The sequence below is a fragment of the Propithecus coquereli genome, unplaced genomic scaffold (genome assembly GCF_000956105.1).
Source record: "Propithecus coquereli isolate 6110/MARCELLA unplaced genomic scaffold, Pcoq_1.0 Scaffold63, whole genome shotgun sequence".
In the NCBI taxonomy this organism is placed as follows: Eukaryota; Metazoa; Chordata; class Mammalia; order Primates; family Indriidae; genus Propithecus; species Propithecus coquereli.
Genome location: NW_012152285.1, coordinates 6,607,377 through 6,634,141, shown reverse-complemented (window position 1 = coordinate 6,634,141; position 26,765 = coordinate 6,607,377). Strand labels below are relative to the sequence as shown.

The 26,765-nt window shown below is 36.7% G+C and overlaps 1 protein-coding gene across 2 annotated transcripts in view; it reads right to left on the bottom strand.

Annotated features, from left to right (window-relative positions):
* Window positions 1–26,765, bottom strand: part of PCGF5 (polycomb group ring finger 5) — a 113,859-nt gene that overhangs the window by 24,042 nt on the left and 63,052 nt on the right. For both annotated transcript variants that reach the window (XM_012659740.1, XM_012659741.1), the window contains exons 3-6: window positions 18,047–18,143; window positions 10,027–10,082; window positions 9,852–9,911; window positions 7,247–7,395 (exon numbers count right to left, since the gene is read on the bottom strand). In XM_012659740.1, the coding sequence (XP_012515194.1) occupies window positions 7,247–7,395; window positions 9,852–9,911; window positions 10,027–10,082; window positions 18,047–18,143 (362 nt within the window). The remainder of the gene's footprint in view (window positions 1–7,246; window positions 7,396–9,851; window positions 9,912–10,026; window positions 10,083–18,046; window positions 18,144–26,765) is intronic.

Below are 26,765 nucleotides of genomic sequence, written 5' to 3'. Positions count from 1 at the left end.
TATTCCTAGATATTTAATTTTCTTTGAGGCTATTGTAAAAGGAATTGCCTTTTTGATTTGATCTTCTGCTTGACTGTTGTTGGCATATATGAATGCCTCAGATTTGTGTGTGTTGATTTTGTAGCCTGAGACTTTGCTGAATTCGTTTATCAGTTCTAGGAGTCTTGAAATCCTCGCCACAGCAATTAGGCAAGAGAGGGATATTAAGGGTGTCCAAATGGGGACAGACGAGATCAAACTCTCTCTCTTTGCCGATGATACAATATTATATCTAGAAAACCCTAAAGACTCATCTAAGAGACATCTTAGCGTTCTTAAGTTTATTAAGTCAAAAGTAAAACTATTCAGTCAATGTTTATTTCCAAGGAAAACATATTTCCTGGCAAAGACCGACAGAAATAAATCCACAAATGATATTTGGTCACAATAAAGGTGGTAAAGTATCCATTAAAAGAAAACAAAATTTAAAAGTATGTCTAAAACAAAACATACTCTACCTATTTCAAATGAGAAGTCTGATATTCTAGACAGCATGAAAACAAAGGGATAAATGTGTAAGTCCATCTTCCCTCCTACCCCAAAGTTTCCTGTCCATTTTCTTCTTGCTCCAAATAGCTTATATAGCCCCAGTTAAGTCACAGGACAACGTGAGGGTCCAGGTTGAGCATCCCAACACTGAAATCCAGAATGCTCCAAAATCTAAAACTTTCTGAGTGCTGACACTCAAAGGAAACGTTCACTGGAGGATTTTAGATGCTCAACTGCTAAGTATGTATAATGCAACTATTCTAAAATCTGAAACGCTTTGGTCCCAAGCCTTTCGGATAAGGTATACTCAACCTGTACCAGAAGACCCTTTAAGTGTGTATTTATCTGCAGAGAAATCTCAGGAGAACCTCCAGAAATGACCTTGTTGTCACTACTATGAATATCTTTCATAAATTAATAATAATTATAGAAGTGTCAAAACAGTTAAGGAAACATTTTTAAAACAAGGCAAAAGATTGTTTCTGGAATTTATAATTCAATAAAGTTTGACATCAAGCTAACAAAATTCCAGTCTGTTTTATTTAATAGTTAATTTTTTTAGTACTTAGAAAATAAAAATATAATGATTAGGCATTTTCTGTCTCCAGAAACACTTTATATCAAATTATCCTTGCTCTGTTTCTCAGCTAAGTATACCTGAGAATTGCTGTACAGATGAAAAGTAAGTGACATAGTTGAAGAGGGACAATGACAATTAAGAGTGCTCAGAAGGACAGTAGGAGAACCTCAGAGAGATGACCCTGAGAGTGCTTCTTTCCTACCGTTTTCATTTTATGAGTCACATGGAAAATGGAAGCATCTGTACTTACTACACATCAGAGGTTAAAGAGAGACTGCTACCAGGGAGTAGGTGTCTAGCCTGGCGCTGCCCAGCCCTGAGAGGAATCAAACATTTATTAAATGGAAAAAGATTTGTGTTTCAAGAATGTTATCTTTTCCCCTTTCCACAGCACAATAACCCTTGCCTTCTGCCCTGTTCCTTCCAAATCAAAACAAAAAAAGTCCCTTTCTGCCTCTAAGTTGGTTACATTGGGGGCTTTATTTTTCTTTTAGTCCTTTATACCTTTGTTTTGGAAAAGTTAAAAGACTTAGATCTGAAATCAGACTGTGGTCCTTATTGCAAGTTAGATGGACCTCCAGTTCTTCTAGGATACAATTTAACAGATTCTAGTCTTTGCTGATAACAATTCTTGAGGGTGTGGTATGGTGTGGTGTGGTTTTGTTTTGTTTTAGACAGAGTCTTGCTCTGTCACCCAAGCTGGGGTGCAGTGGTGCAATCTAGCTCACTGCAATCTCCAACTCTTGGGCTCAAGTGATCCTCCTGACTCAGCCTCTCGAGGAGCTGGGACTACACGTGCATGCCACAGCACCCAGCTAATTTTTCCTATTTTTAGTAGAGACGGGTTTTGCTGTTGCTCAGGCTTGTCTAGAACTCCTGAGCTCAAGCAATCCTCCTGCCTCGGCTTCTCAGAGTGTAGGATTACAGGTGTGTTTTGTTTTTTTAAACCTAAACCCCTTGTAGTATTTTCTCTCATCTTCAGAATGTTATGTTAGTATCTCCAACAGCTAAAGCAATTGTCAAGCTTGACTTTTATTTTTTGATTGAAATAATTCAAATACTATAAAAGTCACCATTTAAAGTCAGTGGTTTTATAATATCTACAAAGTTGTAAAACCATTACCGTTATCTAATTCCAAAACATGTTCACCAACCCAAAAAGAAACCCCAAATCCATTAGCAGTCACGCTCCATCCTTCCCTCCCTGCCAGCCCGACAACTGCTAATCTACTTCCTGTCTCTATCCTAGTCTGAACATTTCATATAAATGGAATCATACACTATGTGGCCTTTTGTGTCTAGCTCCTTTCACTTAGCATGTTTTCAAGGTTCATCCATGTTGTACATGTTGTAGATGTCTCAATACTTCATTCCAATTGGGTAGATATATCACATTTTGTTTATTCATCAACTGATGGACAGTTGGGTTGTTTCTACTTTTGGCTATTATGAATAATGCTGTTATGAACATACATATACAAGATTTCGTGTGGACATGTGTTTTCAATTCTTTTATAATGTAGTCCCTCCTTATCTGTAGTTTTGCTTTCTGCAGTTTCAGTTACTATATTTCTGTGAAACAGAATTTCAATATTTCACAGTCCAAAAATATGAAATGGATAATTCCAGAAATAAACAATTCATAAGTTTAAAACTGTGCGCTGTTCTGAGTAGCATAATGAAATCTTGCACCATCCTGCCCTGTGCCCCAGAACATGACTCATCCCTTTTTCCAGCATATCCAAGTGGTACAAGCTGCCCTCCCATCAGTCACTTAGTAGCCATCTTGGTGATCAGATCGAAAAAACAGTATTATAGGGTTCAGTACTATCTGCAGTTTCATGCATCCACTGGGATCTTGGAACATAACCCCTATGGATAAGGGGAACTACTATATATACTACACACATCATATACTCAGGAGTGGAACTGCTGGGTCATATGGTCCCTTAATGCTTAACTTTTTGAGGAACTGCCAAACTGTTTTCCATAGTGGCTGTACCATTTCACCTTCCCATCGGCAATATATGAGGGTTCCAATTTCTCCACATTTTCCTCCCAACATTATTTTCCTTTCTTTAGAAAAAAATTATAGCTATCCTAGTAGGTAGTAGTAGCTTTTTGGTTAGTCTATTGTTTGTCCCAAATATTATCTATACCTCAGGCAGTCATGAAGTTAAAATACTTACCTGCAACTGTTCTTGAAAAATGTCCCTTTCCCCTATAACACAGAAAGGGCTTTTTCCACTGGACAAGCTCCAAATCAGGTCACAAATAGACAACCTTGTAAGTGGAGTCTTCCGGGGAACAACCAAACAGATCAAATAATGACAATTCTTTGGCACTGAGGCTTTGAAAGAGCTCCACCCTCCATTCTTCCCTCTAGGTGCCTCAGAGACCGGGTGGGAAAGCAGGCTGTTATTTTTCCAGGCTACAGCAGATCTGGAGAGTGGGGGACGGGACTAAGGCAAATTAAAATGTCTCGAAGTTCACTCTTTTTACTGAGAGTCATCTTCTTGACTAAATGCTCCATAGGCTTCTGCAAGCCTTTGGTTAAATATCAGATCTCCGAAAAGGCTGATCCTGAAAATTTTTGCCACTGTTTTCAGAGGCATTTACTCTACTATTTTTATTGACATCCTACTCCTCACTTTGACTTTTGCATTACAAAGGCAGTAGGTATATTGTATAAAACACACATGCATCTCAGAAAAAAAAAAAAACACACATACAACTACTCCATCACTGCATTTGAGAATCACATCCCACTGCAGAAGAATGAGATGGTTTGAGAAGCAATACGGACATTACGTCTCTGCCACCAAGGGGTTTACAATCTAGTTTCAAGGACAAGACACACATCAAAATAGATAAAAGATAGTATCAGTGCCTACTACCCTATGGAGCACCCTTAACAGATAAAAAGCTAAGCCCTAATTGAGTTATCAATGTAAGTACTACAGAATTTCAGAGAAGGAATTCACAAGATTGGAAAAAGCATCACAAAAATAGGAATGTTGGTTTCTATCTTAACAGAAGCATAGGATGGTGAAGAGAAGAGGGAAGAACATGCCGAAAAGGAAGGATTGTTCAAAGTTTTAGAGGTCTTTAAATATTCATAATACAAGCCTTTTTATATTCTGGATACAAATCCTTTGTCAGATATGTGGTTTCCAACATATATATACAGAACTCATACATGAAGCAACAATCATTTGTTTGGAGAGGAGGATTCACTGATGGGTTTAATGGTAGATAAACTTATTAATAGAGGGGCTTGTTAGTGAAGGGCCTTGAATGCTAATGTAAGGAGTTATAACTTAATTCTACAGGCCAGAAAGTGGCAAACTATGGCCATGTCCTCAGGCCAAATCTGGCTGGTCACCAATTTTTGTAAGTAAAGTTTTATTGGAACAGCACCATACCTATTAATTCACTACTGTCTAGGCTACTTTAGTGCTACCATGAGTAAGCTGCAACAGAACCCATATGGCCTACAAAGCCAAACATTTATTTTCTGATCCTGAGATTGGTCATGACCCTGGTCCTGACCTTCTGCCTTACACACATTCAGGCATATGTTCCTAGCCCTGGATAAAAAAAGAGAAATTAAGGGTATAAGTATTGAAAATACTTAAGGAACTACTTTTAAGAAAACTAGATATGAGGGTGAGCAGCACTAAACTGGGGGAAATTTTGCAGGATTAGTGACTGGTTGAAAGAAAAGAGTAAAAGGTTAAAGATGACTTCAAGGTTTTGAACTTGTATGGTTGAAAGACGGTAGTCATGACTGAAACTGCATATATGGAGTAAAGTTAGATGGAAATACAATGAATTTGCCTTTAGACATGTTAAGTTTCAGGTGTTAGTGAAACTCTCAACTGATATATTTAAAAATAGTTCGAGATATAATACTTCAGCTTGGGAGAGATGGCATGGTTGGAAATGAGGGTTTAAAAGTCTTCTGCCTCTTAGAAACCACAAAAAATGAAAAAGGTCTCCTAGAATAAACACAGAGAAAGCATTAGGACTTACATATATCAAGTAGAAGGCAAGAAGCAGAGCCAATGGAGACAAAGTAGGAACAGCCTGGGAGAAAAAAGGGTAGCTTAGTATAAGTCATTTACAAGCTAAGAAAGTTGTTTTAAGAATGAAGGTACAAGGATGAAGAAAAGTCTATAAAGGAAAGAGTGAATGGATAAAAGGTCAATGGGAACAGCAAAGTATCAAAAAGGAGAATATTAAGGCAGAGGTAACTTTTCAGATGAATTTTGACAATGCAATGTTTTATACTTTCATATTAGAAATAACACAGAGAAGACGACTCTACATTTATTTATGAAGATATTCAGCCCTTCCATTGACTCTAATTCCTTGTAACTTTCACTATGAGATAACTCATGTATTAGAGAGCTAAAGGGTGATCACGATCTCTACGAAGAACTTCCTGAAAGGGAGATTACAGAAATGACTACCAAAAAGAGAGAAATATAGTTACAGAAACCCTGATGAAAAGACTTACCAAAAAACAAAAAACAAACAAAAAAAAGGTGCTACACCAGAACATAAAAAACAATAGAGGGCAGCCGCGGTGGCTCACACCTGTAATCCTAGCACTTTGGGAGGTCGAGGCAGTAGGATTGCTTGAGCTCAGGAGTTCAAGACCAGCCTGAGCAAGAGCAAGATTCCATCTTTCCAAAATTAGAAAAATTAGCTGGGTGTGGGGCATACACCCATAGTCCCAGGTACTTGGGAGGCTGAAGCAGGATCATAGCTTGAGCACAGGAGTTTGAGGTTGCAGTGAGCTATGATGACACCACTGTACTCTAGTCCAAGCAAAAGTATGAGACCCTGTCTCAGAAAAACAAAACAACAGAGAAGACTGGGAAGATAAATAGGTACAGTGGCCATTCTCTGAAAATCTTTAGAGAAATACACTTTATTACATGCCTTATCCCCCTTAACTAAATCTATTATCTTATTGTATTATAATTGTTTGTATATGTAGGATCTAACCAAGTTCCTTGAAAGATTTTCTTATAACAACTTTTTTATAATAACTTATATTTTTGTTGCCTAATATCCACATAGTGGAAAATACTCATTGAATTACTATGTTCATAAATATTCTTTGTTGCAAGAGGCTGGGAAAACTTAATCTGATTTGAAAAATTAATGTTTTTCATTTTCTAATGGGAAAATACCATCAAACATATTAACAAAAATTCAACTTGCTGGCCTAAAAATTCACACAGTAGCAGTAAAGGAAGATTGCAGACAATGAATATAGGCATTTAAATAAAACATAGAATACAAAGAGAGAAACAAGATTCTTAATGGTTGACACCTGCTAGGAAAAAGTGACAAAAATCGAGGTAAGAGCTAAAGTAGTGAACATGTGTAATGAAAATGAAACTTTCTTTCGATAAAAAAGCAGAAAAAATTATTTAAGTAAAACCATTTAAAGATCAAAGAAAATAAAAGTGAGTACAATGTTTCAAACTTTCTTTAAAGATCCTTTAAAAAAAGGTTCACTTAGCAGATACAGAAGGAAACAGTATTAGAAATGGAGATTCTATAGGAAATAACAGACTCTTCAGGAACTTTAAAAGTTCAGAGGCACTATACAACATCCAATTTTACTTTAAAACTGCTATGTTATTCATAAAATATACTAGTCATGATATGGAAAGCTTGTTGAGTTGCGAATAAAAATAGAGAAATAAAGGATAAAATCAGAACATAGTAAATAAAATGGTTCACTGCCTGACATGAAATTCTCCGAGTTTAAGTTGGTTACTACACTTTAAAAAAAGGAAAAACAATGCATATGAACTCCCAACAAAGGTATAAAAGGAGGTGGAGAGGAGAAATAGAGGTGTGATTCTCCATATAGCCACTAGGTGGTGGCATTGGCCCAGGACTGTTCGGTTGTGGGTGCTGGAAAAAACAGGTGCTCAGAGTAAGCAACTGCTTGAACATCTATAGGCACAGGACTGTCAAAGGATGGCATTCTGTTTGACTGTTAATAAAAAGTTTGAAAGCAAACATTTTGAAGCATTAGGAAAATTCATCAACAAATTATCAAGGGTTTACTATAAAATGATCACAAAAATACAACTGTACTTGTCCACTCACCTTTACTACATTGTCCCCTGATTGCCCATTATTTCGTAAACAATCTAGACAGATAGCAATTTGTGGGTCACTTCTGTGATAGTCTTTATCATCCTGATTTTCATCACCTTCTTCATCTACTTTAGGTTTGTCAACTTTTGAAGTATCATCTGTATAATTTAAACAAAACTAAGTTAGCTGTAACTCAAAATTGATTCTAAGTTAAGCAAAAATAATCAAAAATCAAGTTTAGAAAACATTTCCTGACAGTTTTTGAAGAAGAATGCCTGAAAATTTTACTATCTTTAAAATGTTCCAACCAGCTCAACAATGGAAATATTTTTTAAAAACCAACAGAGACTTATTAACAATAGCCTAAAATTTCTAGGCTCATTGGGACATTCAAATGAAAGATTCAGGACTAGCTATACTTGATCGCAAAAATAATTACAATTAGTGATTAGACTACATTAGAAAGTAGAAAGGATATATAAAAATTCTTCCAAATTCTCTACATATTCACATTAAAAAACCAAGTACTCATTGTTCAAATTATAAAATATTCTCTTGAAATTCTCAAAATTTCAAATTATTAGATATTCATAAAATCAGCTAGTGAAAAAATGAGAATGAATTAGCTTTTTAACATGTAGTGATGTAACATGTTAAAACTCCATTAAAGAAATCTGAATAGCATACTTTATATTACATATAAATGTATTTAACCTGTTATATATCTATAGTCTATAAATAATGCAACTATATTTACTGACTCACTCATTTATTGAGTAGCTTTAACCATATGTTAGATATGTGTTGTGATAGGCCTGAAAGAACAATACTGAAACTAGGTGCTATTATCCTCACCCTCATAGCAGTCGGGATACAGGACAAAATATGGGCAAGTTAAAAAAACAAACAAATACAGGATGGGAGAGGTAAAATGGAGTATGTGGGCATATATTAAAAAGGCAATAAAGCCAAATTTTGGGGGTGAAGCAGAAATTAGGGGAAGATTTCAAGATGAAATACCTCTAAGCTAAAATTTGGAAAAATTAGTCAGTCAAGCATTACATCATAGAAAAGACCCCCACAAATGACAGGTCAGTTCCTCTTCCATGACTATAGTAAAAACATTACAGATGTACCATAAAGGGAAAGTGAGTTCTCTCTCTTCTCCATGTTTATATAGGACCCACAGAAACAGGAGTGGCCTTCTGTGAACCAAACTCCCAGCTCCAAGAAAAGAGCCAAATTCTCCACCCAGACTAAACACTGAATATCATAAATACTTAAAAAGGGAGAAACAATGCAGAAAGGGTGAAGAAATTCATACAGTGAGCTATATATATAGCCTTTCACATCTATGATACATAAAGTCATAGAGTAAACCTACCATATATAACTTTTGATAACAATCCCCTGGACTCCTGTCCTCTTGAACAGGCAGTCAAGAACTCGAACGTTTAATTAACCTTATATATCTACATTTTTATTACAAAGCACTACTGTCTAACTGCAATGTACATTTAGGTAAAACAAGCCTTTAGTTAAGTTAGTGGTTTTGTTTTTTTTTCTGGTGAGGCTTAGCTTCTTTGTCCATTTTGTTGTTCTAGATAAAAAAAATAGTCCCTTGCTACCTTATTCCCGTCATCAAAACTGTTCTCAAATGTCCCCTGCTTGAGGAAAACACCCTGTACAGTTAAGTTGAACTAATAAAACTATGATCTCCATTTTACAGATGAAAAAAGAAAGATGGTATTTTCTTATCCACTTTAATGATGATGTATAATTGATAATTCTAAGATCTTATGGGAAAAACAAGATTGGGAGGCTGAGCTCACAAGTGCGCCTGTAAGGATATACACACATCCTTGAAAAATTTCAATGATATTTAGGACATCTTGAATTAAATCTCATATTAAAAAAAACAATGGGAAAGATACTATTTCCCTATAATTTCAGCTATCCTTTTGTATGGATAATATACACACTAAAAGCCTTTTCTCGGTAAGGTTTACCACTTTGCTGAAATTATTATTAAAAATTACTAATTGCTGAGTCTCTTGGGACCCAGAGGAGAAATCTGGACACTCAGCACAAGTGATGGAAAAAATTCCCATAGGCACCCAGAAATATTTTCTAAATCTCCCTGGACATATAAGTTTGTATCATCTGAGCTCTACTTATAAAAACATCATTCAGAGCATAGTAAAATCCCCTAATACAAATGGCTATCAGCCACATCTTAGTTTCCCCTCCTATTAAAACAAAACAAAGTAAATAAAACAAAAACTCTCTCACTGTTTAGTTGCACACTATGGCTATTTCTTAGTTCAGCTTCCCTTAGCTCTCTAGAAAATACTGCTATAAACATTTGGTCAATTTTCTATTTCCCTTTTCTCTTCCCAAAGACGGTTTCCTCTATTTCCAATTACCTTCAACCAGAGTGACTCCAGATTACATACATTTGTGTAAAATCTTATAAAAAGGTTCATAATGTAAATAAAGGGGTGCATGAGTTTTGTGCAGAAAAAATTAAGCTTAAAGAAGGTGATTAGTTCACCAACGCTACAAAAAGCTGACCAACTTGAGATGCTGTTACGCAGATGTAAGAAAAAGTCACCTTGTCCATTTTCTTGAGGCTTATTTTTCTTCCAAAATTCAGATTCGCGCTCAAGTTCTTCTAATTTAAAAGAAAAAAAAAATATAAAAACCAAAGGAACAATCATGAAATCTTTTAATAGAAATGTTGATTTCATAAAACACAAAAGTCTGCAAGAACCTAAAGAGCAACTTACGTTCTCGTAGTCCAGGGACCAGCTTAAATATAATTTCCTCTAGTGTATTATCCAACCTTCAAAATGGGGTAAAAAAAAAAAAAAAAAAAAAAAAAGAATACACTAACAATGAAGACATCAAAATCCAATATGTAAATAGTTTGAGATCTATATCTTACATGTATTGCAAAATATGGAACATTCACAGTTTTAACACATCTACTACACTACACTCCTCTGCCCATGGAGCATACCTACGTCTAGCCTTCCTCAGTGGTACACTCACTACAAAAATGGTCCCAGTCCCCGTCTCTCTCTATACCTACATCTTCTGAACATGAATTTGAAATTCCTCTCTTGACTAAGGGATGGAGTCTATCTCTCTGCCCTGAGAATACGGGCTGGCTTTAAAAACTGCTTAGGCCAACACAAAGTGGCACAAGCGACACTGTGCTTAGTTCTAAGCTTAAGCCTCAAGAGGCTCTATGCGCCCGTGCACGCGTGCGTGTTCTCTCTGTCTCTCTCTCAGAATCCTGCCACCATAAGAACAAGTCTGGAGGATGAGATGCCATGTAGAGGAGAGCCAAGCTGCCACCTCAGACTAGTCCACAGACAGTCCGACCTCCAACACCGGACAAAACCCAGCCAACATCAGACTAGACGACCCAATGCACAGCTAACTGCAGCTGCACAAGTGAGCCCAGCCAAGACCAGAGGAGCCATCCAGCTAACACAGGGAACTGTGAGGAAAAAAAATAATCATTGTTTCAAGCATTAATTTAGGAGTGGTCTTTTATGCAGCAATAGCTGATAACATCCACTCTCAAAACTTCTACCACAACTCTGGCTCTTTCCTATAAAGGAAATAATCTCCATTTCTCTCTTCTAAGCAATTTTCACCATTTCGCTGTTCTATCTCCCGAGATAAAAAATGTAATTTATCTTGACATTTCTCTTACTTTTTTTCCTCCTATATCATTTCTCCTTTCATGGCTTTCATCGCTTCAATCCCTCTCTTGTCCCCACAATACCCTCTTCTCGCTTCAGCAACTTCATCCTGCTCAACACCATTATCTTCTCTGACTTTACAACATGCAGAGGTTTCTCACATCTAAAACAACAAAAACCTTTGCTTACCTTGTCTTTTCAAGCTATTGTTTCTCAATCTTTTCTTCTAACTGGAAAAAAAACCCCCGACGTTATTTCTGTCACATACTGTTTTGCTTCTTTTGCTCAATCAGACTCTCAAAATCATTCATAACTTCCACATTGAATAGGTTTAAATTTTTTTTAGAATTAAAATTTTAAATTAAAAAATTATTTTTTAAATGTATTTTTCTCCTATATTGCTCTGCAGCCGTTTGACAGTGTTACCTAACACTGCCTCCCTGAAAATTTCCTTTCCCAGTTTTCTTTTCTTTTTTCTGTGTGTTCTTTCTTTGTTCCTATTTTTTTTTCCAACTACTTCTAAATCTGAGTATTCTCCATTGCTCTGTACTCTGCACTCTTTGACCTCTTCTACGGGCTGTCTTCCCTGATCTCATCTCAAAACTGACATACAGTCAGATAACTTCATCTGCCTGTCTGTCTGTCTACCTATGTATCTACCTATCTAACTGCCTGTGTTTCACATCTCTCTGCTGAGCTCAAGCTCCATATTTGAAACAGATGCTGAACATTTCTGAACACCTCCTTTTATTCATCTATGTCAAGATTATCTCATCTGTCCTCCTCCAACAAAATACTGAATATTCCTTTCATTGTCACCTTTTTAAAATTAAATTTTTAAATGATATCATAATTCTCCCAAATAGACTAAAAATAAAAGACTTTTCTTGACTTCTCTCTCTCTCCCTGATTCACAGGTTTACTCACCAAGCCATACTTAGAGCTCCTTCTCAATGCTCCTCCCACCTATACCTTCCCCACCCCCACCTACATTCTTCCACTCACTCAATCACCACCCTACCAAGAGCACACACAGACATGCTCATAATGAATCTTCCTAAAGTAGTAATGTGATTATTTCCCTGCTCAAGAACTAATTTCTCCTCACTACCTGCCATCAAGCGTTTACATAACTTCAGACCAATCTACAAACTGTACTGGTACTATCCCCTCTTGTAGTCTCTCCTCTCTAGCCAACTGGCTTATTCAATTATCCCAAGAATTCCTGTCTTTACCAATCTCTTTTTCTCCCTCCTGTTTTTCACCCTGGCTCAAACACTCTTCCTACTCTCTAACCAAACCAATGTTACCTTATTCTTCAAGACTTAACTCAAATATTAACTCATTCACAAAGCTTTCCAAGACTATTTAATAGTAGTAGTACATAAGACACAATAGTACTTTTCTTCTTAGTTTAACATCTTTTAATCAAAGTATTAAAAGTACATAACTTAAAACTAAAACTTTCCTATAAAACTTACATTAAAATACAACATTCCCATGCCTCGTCCTCCCTATTCCTGATTCTACAACCCCAGAGGCAACCACTTTCAAATCTAATCTTTGCTTCTAATATTTAATATTTTTATTTTTTAAAAAAGCCAGCTTTTTCTGCTGTCTAGATTTTTCTGACTTCCTTTTATGGAAGATAAAGATTTAATTCTCTTAATCATCCCAACTCCTTTTCTCCCAACATAAACTTTTTCCCTAATCCCATTTTCCCAATATAGTTTTATTATCAATATATTTACCCAACATAGTTTCATTTTTTGTTTCATAACCAGTGTTTACATGGTTATGATTATATAAGTATTCACAATGTACTCTGATTACAGATATCCCCTCATTCAACTTTTTTCTTACCCTGGAGTTAGTAACTGCTTTCTCTTCATTTCCCTATTCCCAGACTCAAAAAAAAATCTCTTTTCACTATGTACAAACAAATCAGGAATCAACTGGATTCACTTGTTTCCTCTGAGACCTTCCTCACCACTTTGATGTCCTCTGTCCTCCTCATCCAGTTTAGGACTAATCTGATCTGGAGTCAGTCATTAAAATCACTCCTTTATATGTACCCTTGGTCCCCTTGTCTGTCTCTCTCATTTGCTCAAAATTATTTGGTACAAGGACGACTCTGGTTAAATCCAGCTTTCCATCAACTCCACACTTGCACCAATGTCTAGATAAAAACATAACCTAATCCATTCAAATTTGTATCTACAACCCAAATGTGCTTTTAGGGCTGCCAGGAATCATACCACACTTCCCTGGTGCAATTTATTCTCTCACTTCCCCGGACAACACACTTTTTTCCTCTCCTCAACCCTTCACATCCCCTTTCTCCACCCTTACTCTTAGCTGACACTTTCTTCTCAATGAAAACTATAAAAGCAATGAAAAACAAACATCCACAGATTCTGGCCACTGTATCTACCTACAGCAACTATACCATGTGCTCCCTGCCTGCCTGCCTACTGCTACCGATTATCTGTCAATGCTAGTACATAAAGCTCATCTCTCCTCTTATGCTATTAGATTCCATCCCCCACTCTCCTGCATTATTAGCTTTCTGCTCTCTACTAGATCATTCTCTTCAAACATGCCATTATTTTTCCCATGTCAAAACAAAATAAAGAACCTCTTGACTGCACTTCTCCTGATAGCAACTCTCTACTCCCCATTTCTTTGCTCCCATTCGCAGCAAAACTCCTTGAAAGAATTGTTTACACTCACTGTTGCTAATTTCTTTTCCTTCATTTCTCTTAAAACAATCCAATTAGGTTTTTGCCTCACAACTCTAAAGAAAGTGCTCATCAAGGCTAATGAATGTTGCTAAACCTGACCATCGGTTCTTGGTCTTTGCCTTACTTGACCCATGAACATCATCTGACACAGATGATCACTCTGTCATCTTTGATATACATACTTTCTTCACTGACCTCTAGAGCACCACACAGTCCTGGATTTTCCTCTGCCTCACTGGTTGTGCCTTCTCAGTTTCCGTTGCTGGCTCTCCTCTTCTCCCTGAACACATAATGATGGAGTGCTCCAGGGCTCAGTCCTCGGTCCTCTACTCTTGCCTCTCCATCTCAATCCCTTAAGTGAGCTCATCCTGCCTCACAGCTTTAAAAATCTTCTATATGCTGAAGACTACCCCATATTTGTTTCTAGCCCAGACCTCTCCCTTTGAATCCAAGACTCATATATCCACTTGCCAACTTTCTTTCTTCTCTGAAATAATGACTCAACATGTACAAAATTGAACTCCTGGTCTACCTCTTCTTCCAAACCTGCTCTATCCTTAGTCTTCCCCATCTCAGTTAATGACAACTCCTTTCCTCCAGTTGCTCAGGTCAGAAATCTCAGAGTCATGATCTACTCTTTATCTCACACCCTATATCCAATTCATCAGTAAATCCTGCTGGCTCTACTTTCAAAATATATTAAGAATATCACCATTTCTTATCCCCTCTACTGCTACCACCTCTTACTGGGATCACTGTGATTACCTTCTAACTGTTCTCCCTGCTTCTACCCTTGTCCTGCTATATGCAAATTTTCTCAATACAGTCATCAAAATGTTCCTTTCAAGACTAAGTCAGATCATGCTATTCCTCCAACCAAACTCCTGCAGTGGTTCCCCATTTCACTCAGAGTAAAAGAGAAACTGTTTGCAGTGGCCCATATGGCCCTTCACAATCTGATCTCTCATAATCTCTCTGCCCTCATCACCCACTGTTCTCTCCCTCACTCACTGTTTCCCAACCACTCTGGTCTCCCTGGTGGTTCTCCAACAAGTCACGGGTGCACTCCTGACTTACACCCTTTGCAATGGCCACTCCCAGGAGCAGGCACGCTTTCCCCAGACTTATCAACAGCTAACTCCCTCATAGCCTTCAAGTGTTTGCTCAAATCTCACATTCTCACTGAGGCCTATCCTCACCATCTTATTTAAAATTGCAATCTGCCCCTCCCTTCACACTCCTGATCCCCTCACCCTGCAACACTTTACCCCTTCTCCCCTTTGCACTTTTCACTAACATACAAGTTACTTATTATATAGTTTATTGTGTGTCTCTCATTACAAAAATATTAACTCTTTGAGGGCAAAGATCTTTGTCTATTTTGTCCAGTAATGGACCTCAAGTGCCTAGAATGGTACCTGGACATAACAGGCATCCAGTAAATATCTGCTGAATGAATGATTCCCTCATGGAGTTCTCCATCCCCCTTCTACCATCATATCAGTGATGTCTAATGGAATTATGAGTCAAACATGTAATTTTAAATTTCCTATTAGGCACATTAACAGAAGTATTTTACATGTTTTATGTAAAATGAATCTTAATAATTTTTATTATATATTAAAAATTTAATAATACATTTAGTAATTTTTATTTAACAATAAAGTTATATTTAATGGGAAAATATTTATACTGCTTCAGGTTTTAATTGCAATTAAATTAGAAATTCCATTCCTCAGTCTCACTAGCAACACCACGAGTGCATAACAGCCATCTGTGGCTAATGGCTCCCATATTGCACGGTACAAATACAGACTGCCTGTTTTCCAGGTCTGTTGCACAACTGTCATATTCCTTCATCTCTCGCCTAAATTAGATTCTCTTCTTTCTTGGTATATCTTCCAGCACATCCTTCAACAGCCTCCTGAGAAAGGGTACGTAGTAGGTAAATTTTTTATTACCTGTGTAGCAGACATTGTTACATATTGAAGGAGGCTAAATTTCCCTTATTTCTTGTTAGCAAAATCTGATTGTGTTCTGGCAGCAATGTGCCAGCCTTAGGGATAACGTCACGATGTGTTACGGCATCTCAAAACCCCACCACACCCGTTTACCTAGTGGCTATCATATGACCTAGTTTTGGCCAATAAGAGGAAGGCTGCTGGGGAAAGCTTTGGTAAAGATCTTCCCTGCCACCTCCTAGTCTCCTGGTATAGTCAGGCTGCCTAGGTCTGCTCAACCATCACCATCATCATTCTGCTTTCCAGCTTTCAATTTTTGCTGACATCTCTTTCACTACCATTTCTTTGCATCCTTTCAACAAGAATTTGAGAACCTATTATGTTCCAGAAGCCATCCTAGGTGCCAAAGATACAGAATTTCTTGTTCTTATTATCTCTCTGTGAATCTACATCTTTAAAAAATTCCTTTGTAGTAATTTTAATGGAATTTCAGGAGGGAACAAAACCTCTATGAAGGACGTCATTAAATAAATTGACAAAACTGGAATATGGAAAGTATATTATACTAATGCAGTCACACTGTGGTTATAGAATTCCTTATTCTTAGGAAATACACACTAAAGTATATAAGAGTAAGGGGCCATGACATGTAACTTACCCTCAAATAGTTCAGAAAAATAGAACATGCAATGCATGCATGCACATGATAAAGCAAATGAAATAAAACATTAAAAACAGACTAATCTGGGTAAATAGACTACAAGTGTTCCTTGTACTACTTTTATTTTGGGGATTCTCTGTAAGTTTGAAATTATTTCGAAACAAAAAGTTAAAAAGTATAACATCGTACTTTAGCCGCTGGATGAGATTTGACTGAATAGTTACTGGATTCCTTCAGCTATCTAATGGTGAGAACCAGGAGATTAACATAAATTGTTTTATGACACAGTACTTTAAAATGGAATAGGTAATAGTTAACTCTTATAGTTTTTGATTAAAAAATAGGAAAAAAATTATTTGAGAGAAAAAGTTTGCTTTGTTCTCTGAATTATTTAAATCAGAGCTTCCTCACTATTGACATTTTGGGCTGGATAACTGTTGTTGTGAGTGGGCTGTCCTGTGCACTCGTGCTCAGCAGTGTCCCTAGTCCCTACCTACTAGAAGCCAGTAGCACCCACCCAGAGCTGACAATCGAAAATGTCTCCAGATATTGTTAAATGTATCTTGAGGGGCAAAATCACCCCTGGTTGAGAAGTACTGATATAAATCCAACTAGCAGAAGCTTTGCTCAGAACTACAAGCCACAGACCAGTAGCTCTTGAATGTTAGCACATATTGGAATCACCTGGAGGGCTTGGTAAACTAAGTAGGTTCCAATTCAGAGCTTCTGATGCAGCAGGTCTGGGGTGGGGGTTCGAGAACTGTCATTTCTAACAAGGTACTAATGGTTTGGGGACCATGCTTTGAAAATCACTGGGCTAGACATTCACCTGTAGACAAATGACCCCAACTACAGGTACTAAAATTGGGGGAAAAAAAAGTCTTATATAAGACTTGCAAATCCAGATTTATAGAATGATGACAAACATTACACAAATTAAGAGAGTTAAAAAGGTTTCAAAGAATATCTGGCTCTATTTTTAGATGTGTGCGTCCTTAAGATCACACAGGTGATCTGTGTTAGAGCTACAGTAGGAACAGTAGGAAGGAAACAAGGGACTACTGGTAAGGTAACCTGGCCTGTAGCTGGGAAGTGACATTTGAGGTGTGCTGTGAGACACTGGGTAAATCATTTCACTTTTGTGAATTTAATTTCCTAATTGGGAATAAAAGGGTTTGGATTAGGATCTCAGACTACTTCCAGCTTTAAAAAAATGTTGTTATACTACTTACATTGAGTGGCAAGTAAATGGTAGTCTTTTTAAAAAATTCTTTAAGTTTTACATAAATATTTCAAATATATTCAAAAATATACTCATTTTTGAATATATGGTAAATTTTAAAAAATCAATAGTTCTAAGATTAGTTCTTCTATTAGTTCTGCCCCTTTTCCACTACCATTTGCTCAAAAAAAAAAAAAAAAAGGAAACAGTATTAAAATACTGAAAACAGCTGCAACTAAAGTCACTCTTAGAGTCTATGAGAAAGTTATAATTTTAGTTTGGAAATGTGCTTCTGAAATATTTAAGATTTACAACCTTATTTTTTAATTCTTCTTAATAAAATACTTTAAAATGAAATAAAATGCTTTAACATTAGAATCATAAAATTCATAAGACCTGTATTAACTGAATCAAGACATCAAGAAATATTATGATGTATAATAAAAATTAAGAAAAAAATTAAGCTTTTTTTAAATTAGATGAACTGTAAAATACATTTCCTTACCTTAACATTTCTAGTGGATTTGTCTCATGAACTTGGTTGCCACACCTTGGACAATCATTGCTATCTTCAAAGTGCTGGACAATACAAGTCTTACAGACTAATAAGAAAGAAGATGTTAGGTTAAAATGCATCACATGAACTATCATTTAAATTTAAACTAAATGTAATTTAAAATTACCTAGTACAGGTAGAATATTATTTAATCAAACTTCATAAAACCTTAAAATTGTAACACAATAATATAACCCAACTGAAACGAAAGCCTACTGCCACAAATAAAAAGTATATACAATTTTGGTTATTGCTTTTCTTAAATATATTCACAAACCAAGTATTACTCTACTCATATTACTCTAAAAAAGCTGGTGCATTTACATAAAATAGGTTTTTCTCATTTAAAGAAGTAAAACAAAGAAAGGTAAAAAACTAAGTCTGTCTTTACTTCTTTTGCTAAAAATTTATTTGAATGCAACGTAAGTAGTTCTTAATAAAATTTGAGAGTTTTCAACATGTTTGGATTACTTTTATTGCCAGGGTGTTCCTGGGACAAACTGGGAGTTATGATGACATTATTGGCCTTTGCAGAGTATAATGAGTTTGTGTTCACAGGTACCATAATTTCATTGAGCACAAGGTATGAGTATTGGTATCAAGTTGGTACAAAGACATGAGAGATAAAATGGAAGAACAATTGAGAAACTGACAGAGATAATTAAAATTTTAAATAAAGATTCTAAACAAAGATAATGAAAATATGATTTGTGGATTTTTGGCCACAATCCTATATAGCCCACATTTCCACCAAATAATATAATACTAATTAATCTCTCTGGCTATGTCTCTCTCTCATCTTCTACTTAAACTTCTATTACCTGTTATGTCAACTATCTAGCCCCAAAACCTTAGGCATATTTATAGCACCTGAACTATAAAATTTCAATTCAATTTCCTATCCCAATACCCATCCCTCCATTTTATTACCCTGTATAATCTGAAATTTTAACGTGGTATAGACTGGATCCTCTATGTCCCTTTTACAACTGCATTCCAAGCTACTTCATTCTCCCTCCTCATGATCCACACTATCTAAAGGAAGTAAAAGTTTATCTAAATAACTGGTTAAGAGTAAACATTAGGATTCCTACAACTGAGATTAGTCTGAAAATTCAAACATCACATATAATGGCCCAATACAACAATGATCAGGGAAGAACTCTACCAGGTATCTAATCTTAAAATCATTTAGTACACACAGAAAATAATATGTTAGCATTTCCTTTCACTTTATTTATTCATTGATTCAACAGGCATGTATTGACTGCTAGGCATTTTACTCGGAGTTGGGGACACAGCGGTCAACAAAACAAAGTCCACATTCCTATGGAGCTTACATTCTATTTAGGAAGGCAAACACATAATTTTAGTCAGTCATAAGTGACATTTTTAGCCCCCAAAACCCAAAATAAGGTAGAGACAGAGTGCTGGAGGCTGGCAGCTATTTTAGAGAGAGTGATCAAGGTAGGACTCCCTAAGAAGGTAACATCTGAGCAGCTTTTTGGTGGATGAATGCACCTGAATCCCACACTCTCTACTCTTTTCACCATTACACACAGCTTTCAGGATACACTGCCTTCACTACAGTTCTCCCAAAATTTGGGTAAAGACAGTATCAGAAAACCTTTTTTTTAAAAAAAAAAAAAAAAAGCTTAGATATAAAAAGTTAGCCTAGGGTTATCATGTAGAATTTAATACTTTCCCTGCGCCCCTCAAATTTCTTGTCCCCAAAAGGGTTTCTAAATGTCTTTTCAAAAGTAAAAATAACCTTTGGGAAGAGAGAGGGCTGCCTTGTTAAGCCAAGTTGAAGAAGAGGACAGAGAAGCTGAATTCCTTTAGAAGAATGCTGGTATTTGCTCTTTTCCCCAGATAAGTCTCTGAAATTTGGGAAAGAGGCAAAAAAGGACAGATAAGAAATAAGTTCAAAAGGTTTATTATACTCAACGTTCAGCAATCCCTGGTTGTCTACCAGCCTTGACCAAATAGAGAGGTAGGTGACATGCCCAGAGCAAGTCCTCACCTGGGTCAGCCAAAAAGCTCAGGGTAGGACCCTATTCTCCCTGGGGCAAAGACACTAATCTAGGTTGCTGATGAAAGAGATGTAAGGCTCAAGCATCCAAAGGTGCACATAGTTTTAAGAACAAGGCTATGCCGATTGCTTAAGGCCAAAGCAACGCCAGTACCCAAGAGCACTGATAGGGAATACTAATCTATATTCCAGATCTGGACTGTCCAATTCAGTATCCACCAGCCACATGTGGCTACTGAGCACTTGAAATGAGGCTAGTTCAAGTTGAGATGTGCTGTATAAAATACACACTAGATTTCAAAGACTTAACATGAAAAAAAATCTCATTTTTTATATTTATTACATGTTAAGATTATAATATTTTAGACATTTGGTTAAATATATTATTAAAATTAATTTCACTTGTTTCTTTTTTTAATATGATTACTAGAGAAACTGTAAATTACACATATGGCTCACATTTTATTTCTACTGAGGAGTGCTGTTCTAGAGGGAGACAGAAACCCTCATGAAGAGGAGAATTTATTCTTCTCACCAACATTTGAGATATTGTATCTTATTCCACTTTTGAAGTTGAAAAAGAGGTTTCAACAGGCCAGGGCACTTGTCTACTCTGGTGAATGGCAGCACAAAGACTTAAACTCAGGTTTTCTGATATGAATTTTCAAAACACTTTTTTCAGAAGCTAAGATCAAAAACTGTTTTTCATTAATTTTTTTACATAGTTTTAGAAAAAACCATTTAAGATGCTGAACAATATAAACTCTAGGTCTTTTTTGTTCAAATAATTTGGTGGTAGTTGTCATCGTCATCATTAACACTTAAAGATTTACGTACCAGGCACTGCCCTAAATATATTCAACACATACGTAGATATCTGTCCTAATCAACATAGGTTTAATTCAACACAATAATTTAATCCTCACTCTATCAATCAGGTAGCATTATTCTTCATGTTAACAGATGAAGAACCTGAGTAGAGAGCTTCAGCAATTTGCCTAAAATCATGAAGCCAGCAAGTGTTGCCAGGATTTGAATCCATTTTCTTAACCAATGCACGTCTATGAGATATATTTTCCTCAAATTTTATTTCTATAGATCTACAATATATATAAAAATGTCTTACCCCTTAATATTCGGAGCCTTAAATATTAATATGTCTGCACGTAGAATTAGATCTCCTTTTAAACTGTATATTTTGCATAAAATAGCCCTTTTAAATTGCTTATTTGTTCTTTTAAAAAATCTCTAGAAAAATACATCTCCCATATGGCTTTTAAAAAGTATTAAATAAAGCACAATCTTAAATAAATTAGAACATGAGGAAATCCAGGCCAGAAGTTCGGTGAAACCGAAAAAAGTAAAATGAGGATTTCATTTCCCTTAAAAAACTTCTCATGACTAGAAAACTGACCTTTGATTCTTAGTTAATAATTTGAAGTCTATACTAGTGTACAGCACATTTTAAAAATATCTTAAAGATTTAATACCAAACTCTATAACTGCTCAATTGCTGTACTGGTTAACTCAATTGGTCCAAGAATGATGTTTAAAGGTCCTAGTTTATGGTTAAGACTATGTATGGAGACCAACTAGAGTCTTCACTCTCATCAGTGACTCTACAGACGGATACTATAGCCATAAGAAACACCTGGATCAGAAAAGGAGTTAGGTTCAGCTATGATATCCCAAGTTGGAAAAACACTTAAATGACAACAAGTGCTAACTAAAAAATTTACCAAGCACTAATCAAGTATTAGGCTCTGGGCTCAGGGCTTTGTATGGATAATAGTTATGGACTGTTACCACTCCCCTTTGGCAAACGTGGAAGGCAGTGCTGGAAAGCCTGAGCAGGCCGCCCAGCTGTGCAACAGAGACAGTATCCACCCCCGGGCTGTGCAGCTCCAGGCCTAATATCCAAATCACTATGAAATGCATCTCAGAATGATTAACGTTTCAACCCTGGCATCAAGATTCATATCTTTAACTGATCTTTATATTTAGCTCATCACAAACATCATTAAACTTCTACCTGAAGTTTACTACTTTCACCGTTTCTTAGATTTGAACTAGGTTGTACAAATTACTAGAGAAAGTCCTTGTGTCATCTAAAGCAGTGGTTCTCAAATTTAAATGGATGTCACAATAACCAACAAGGTTTCTTTAAAGAATAGATTCACAGGCTCCATCCTAGACCAATCAAGGTATCTGGGAGATTAGCACCAGGATTCTAACTCTGCAAAGCTCTCCCACTGACACAGCCAAAAGATGACTGGGAAACATGGGCCAATGGGAAGCCAGGAGCTGGTCACAAAAACCTTATTGGCTAGTACCTCTGTTAGGTGGCCCCATGCCAGGATTTGGCTCTCTGCTTAACCATCATCAAGAGTCACTTTATTGTCACTGTTAAGAAATCACTGTCATAGGATCAAAAATAACCAAAAGAGTAAGCGACTAATGTATTCTCTCCCTATAATGTAGATCTACATGAGATGCCAAGGTAGCACAGCATAGTTGTTGCAGATAATCTTGAGACAGACTGCCTGGATCTGAATCACAGTTCTGTGGCTATGCAAATTACTTTGTGTCTCTGTGTACAAGGGAGATAATAAAGGTACCTATCTCACAGGATTCTTGTGAGGACTAAATGAGTTAATATATGTAAAGTTTCCTGGTTTACAGTGTCTGGTAACTTGTACGTACTCAACAAATACGAACTACTACTATAAATTAGCTCACTGGATGAGCATAAAATCATAACAAGGAGAATCAGTATCAGAAATGACTAGTTTGATGCACACACCAATTTTAAATAACAGATGATCTTGCTAATGGAACTTGAAATGCCTATCATTTACTGGTATTAATTCCCTGTAGCCATTTCTACCCTGGGGATAGTCCTACAACTCAAGCATGTTTAAGGTATATTGTTTCACCTGAATGAGAACTAGATATCTGCATGTAGAACACTTATTTTTCTGGGGTGAAGGCTGTGTCCACGATTGATCAACATTTCTCCATTTATGCATTCATTCCTTAACCTTATGTTAATCCAATTCCAGTACAGACTCACAGGTCTAGATGCTATCTTGTTCTATGTCTTCCCGATTACTCTGCAAATACCTGCTCTGATGCACTATTATATGCTGATTTCATCGCTGAACTATTAAAGAGCTGTCCTACTTCCTATTTTCAAGTTCTTGGATGTGCCTACACAAAAGGTGCAAGGTCGTTTGTTGTTATCTTGGATGTACGGTCCACTCATGTCCCTTAAGTATCACAGACAGCGAGCCTCCCAGCTTGGATGGCACAAAGTAATTTATACAAATTTCTCCTCTTGAGCACTAATTCTGGTATTGCTGACAATAAAATAATAGTCTTTTTTCTCATGTCCTTGGTGTTGTCCGTCATTAGTAATTCTGTTTATTAAAACTAACCAAAGGCTGACTTCCTTTGTTAAAATCATCAGGATGTGTTGGTTTATCTGTCAACTTAGATGCATGTTTTTTTCTTCTGTCCTTAAGCACTTCACAATCTTTATGTGCATTTCTTGGTAACACTCATTTTATATACTTTTTTTGTCTTGAAAACTTTTATCTACTGTCTGCTAACAGTATATAAGTAAACTGTGGTCAGGTTCAAAGAGAGGAGGCATCAGTTTCCTGCTTTTGATACATATTCTTACAGATGAAACACTAATTTTTAAAAAAATTTCCAGAAGAGCTGTAATTTGCTTTTATGAGATAGTATCTCCTTGTTTTACTTATATAAGGAACTAATGAACATTTTTATTTCTCTTATATTGTTATATATGGTACATTTCTTTCAAAGGCCTACATAAGTTGCAATTTCAAGGAGAAAACTAAGGACAGCATTATCTTCTAACGAGTAGAACATTTTTTTTTTCCTTCTAGGACAAAGGAACAGTTAGCAAAGCAGAACTTGCTGAACAGGATCAGGACAGAGTCTGGGGATTTAAGCATGGTCTGGAGATCTTAGACTGAGCAGGCCAAGAAACCTTGAAAGGCCTAAGACGACAAGAAAGGCTCCCCTACTCCTGTAAGCTGGCTTATGGAGTCAAGGGGGACTCCAAGGTCATGGTTAGAGTCTGGTAGTTCAGCAAATGCTGCGATGTCCCCATTATCCTTACCAATATAAATTCCATGATCAATCAAAATAATCATTTCCATACACATACCCTTGACAGGTCTGCTCTTCTCTACTTCAACTCCCTTGCCTCTCTCTTCTCTGGCCATACTTGCTCTGCTAAACTATAATCCTCACTAAAGCCAACTCTCTAAGTACTCTGCTTCTACAAGATGACAGATGAATATTGTGGGAGAAAAACATGCAACCATGCTGACTGGTCTCTCACCTTCAATTCATGACCATGAACCTCAAGTGGATCCTTCATCTGCTGTCATACTCAATGCCCCAAGTCCATTATGCTTCTTGCCAGTACTTCATACCTTCTCCTCTCTCAAGCCCCCAACATATCCTCCTCCATCCTCACTCTCCACTGAGGACCTCACTTTCTATTTTACTGAAAACAAAAGGAAAAAAATAACTGAAATAAAAAGAACTTGCACCACCTCACCTACATTCACCTACTAGCATATATACTTATATACTTCGTGCTTCCTGCCTGTTTCCAGAACTTTCCTGTGCCTATCTAAAGTCAATCTCTGCCCTGTGCAGATTACCTCACCATGACCTAAGAACATTGCTCCAATAATTCTTCCCTTTCACCTACACCATCTTTGCTATCTACTAAAGATTCTTAACATTCACACATATTATTTCCCCAGTTCAACAAAAACAAAAAAAAAACCTCCACTTCTGTTGACCCTATCTCCCTTGTCAGCTATTTCTTTGCCCTCCTTTATAGTAAAACTCCTTGAAAGAGCTACCTATATGTACTCTCTGCAATTCTTCTTTTTCAATTATTTTCTTACCCTTTACTTTTATCAAGGTTAAATATTTACATGTTCATAGTATAATGATCAAAACTAGAAAATTAAAAATTTCCCATCCTCTCTCACCTATCCAGACTTTCGCTCCTACCACTCCATTGTAACTGCTCTTGAAAAGACCATCCATGACCTACATGTTGCTAAATCTAATGGTTTGTTTCCAATCTCATCTTACTCATTGACTCAGCTGATCTCTCCACCTTGATATTATGTGTTCCCTTTGCCTCCCAGGACCCCACTCTTTCGGTTTTCCTCCTATCTCATTGACTCCTCCTTTTCTTCCTGATGGGTTAATGCCATACTGCTCCAGGGCTCAGTCCTTGGTCCTCTTCTCTATCTACACTCACTCCCTTCCTGCTTTCATTGTTTAAATATGGACTATATGCTGATAATCTCCAGGCTCTTAAGTCCAACTCCCAACTAGACATCTTCATTTGGATCTCTCACAGCTTACATTCAATTTCCAAAAAATAACCTCCTACTCTTCCTTCCACCCTCAGCCTTTTCTATATTATCTGATGACATCTTTATTCTTCAAGTTTCTCAGGCCAAAAATCTTGATGATGTCCTTGACTCCTTTTTCATGACCCACATACAGTTCATTAGCAAATAGGGATCTACCTTCAAAATATATTAATAATCTGACATTTTACCCCCTTAATATTTTGAAATAAAAAAAAGTATTTGACCACTTTTACCACCACCATGATGCAAACCAGCACCATCTCTTGCTGGAGTATAGCAGCAACCTCCTAGCAAGTCTACTTTCAACACAGTAGTCTGAGTGATTCTTTCAAACATAAATCAGATCAGATCATTCCCCTACTCAAAACCCTTCCTGAAATGGGTCTTTATTTCTCTCAGAGTAAAAGCCAAAATCCTTAAAATGGCTCTACAAGAACTGCACACTGTGCCTGTGGCCCACGCCCACTCCCATCACCTCTCTGAATTCTCTGCTGTCCAGCCACACTGGCCTCCTGGTCATTTCTCAACATGTCAGGCCTGCTCCTGCCTTAGAGCCTTTGATCTTGCTCTTTCCTCTACCTGAAACACTCTTCCCCTCAGATACCTGATTGGCTAACTTTTTTACCTCAAGTCTTTGCTCAAGTGTCATTTTCCTAATGGGGTGGAGTCTGATCACAGGTTTATTTAAATTGTAACACCTTGCTATTGCCCAATTCCCATTACCCAGCTTGACTTTCCTTTTGTTTATGGCATTTATCGCCTTCTAACATGATACACACTATGATTTACTTATTGCCTACTATTAATATGTGGCCTGATGTGTCCCAAGTGCCTAGCATATTCACTGGGAGAGGGAATGCTCAGTAAATATTTATGGAATAAATGAGCACACAAGGGTTAGGAATACCAAAGGGAGCCCACAGGGCCTACAAGTGTACGATTGTAGTCAAGTCAGAAAGAAGTCTACATTTCCAACTAAAGCAGGGGGACAGATTTTGAGTTTACTAGTAACTTTTTTGACAATTAACATAATTTAATTCAACATAAACTAAAATCTAACATTGTTTTCTGTTAATTGAGTAAAGGAATGTCGGTGGTTGAATATTCTGAGAAAATACAGCTTTGCTCACGGGTTTTAAAATTTTTGATACAACAGTCTGATAAAAACCAGTACGTACAAAAAATCAGTAGTTGTATA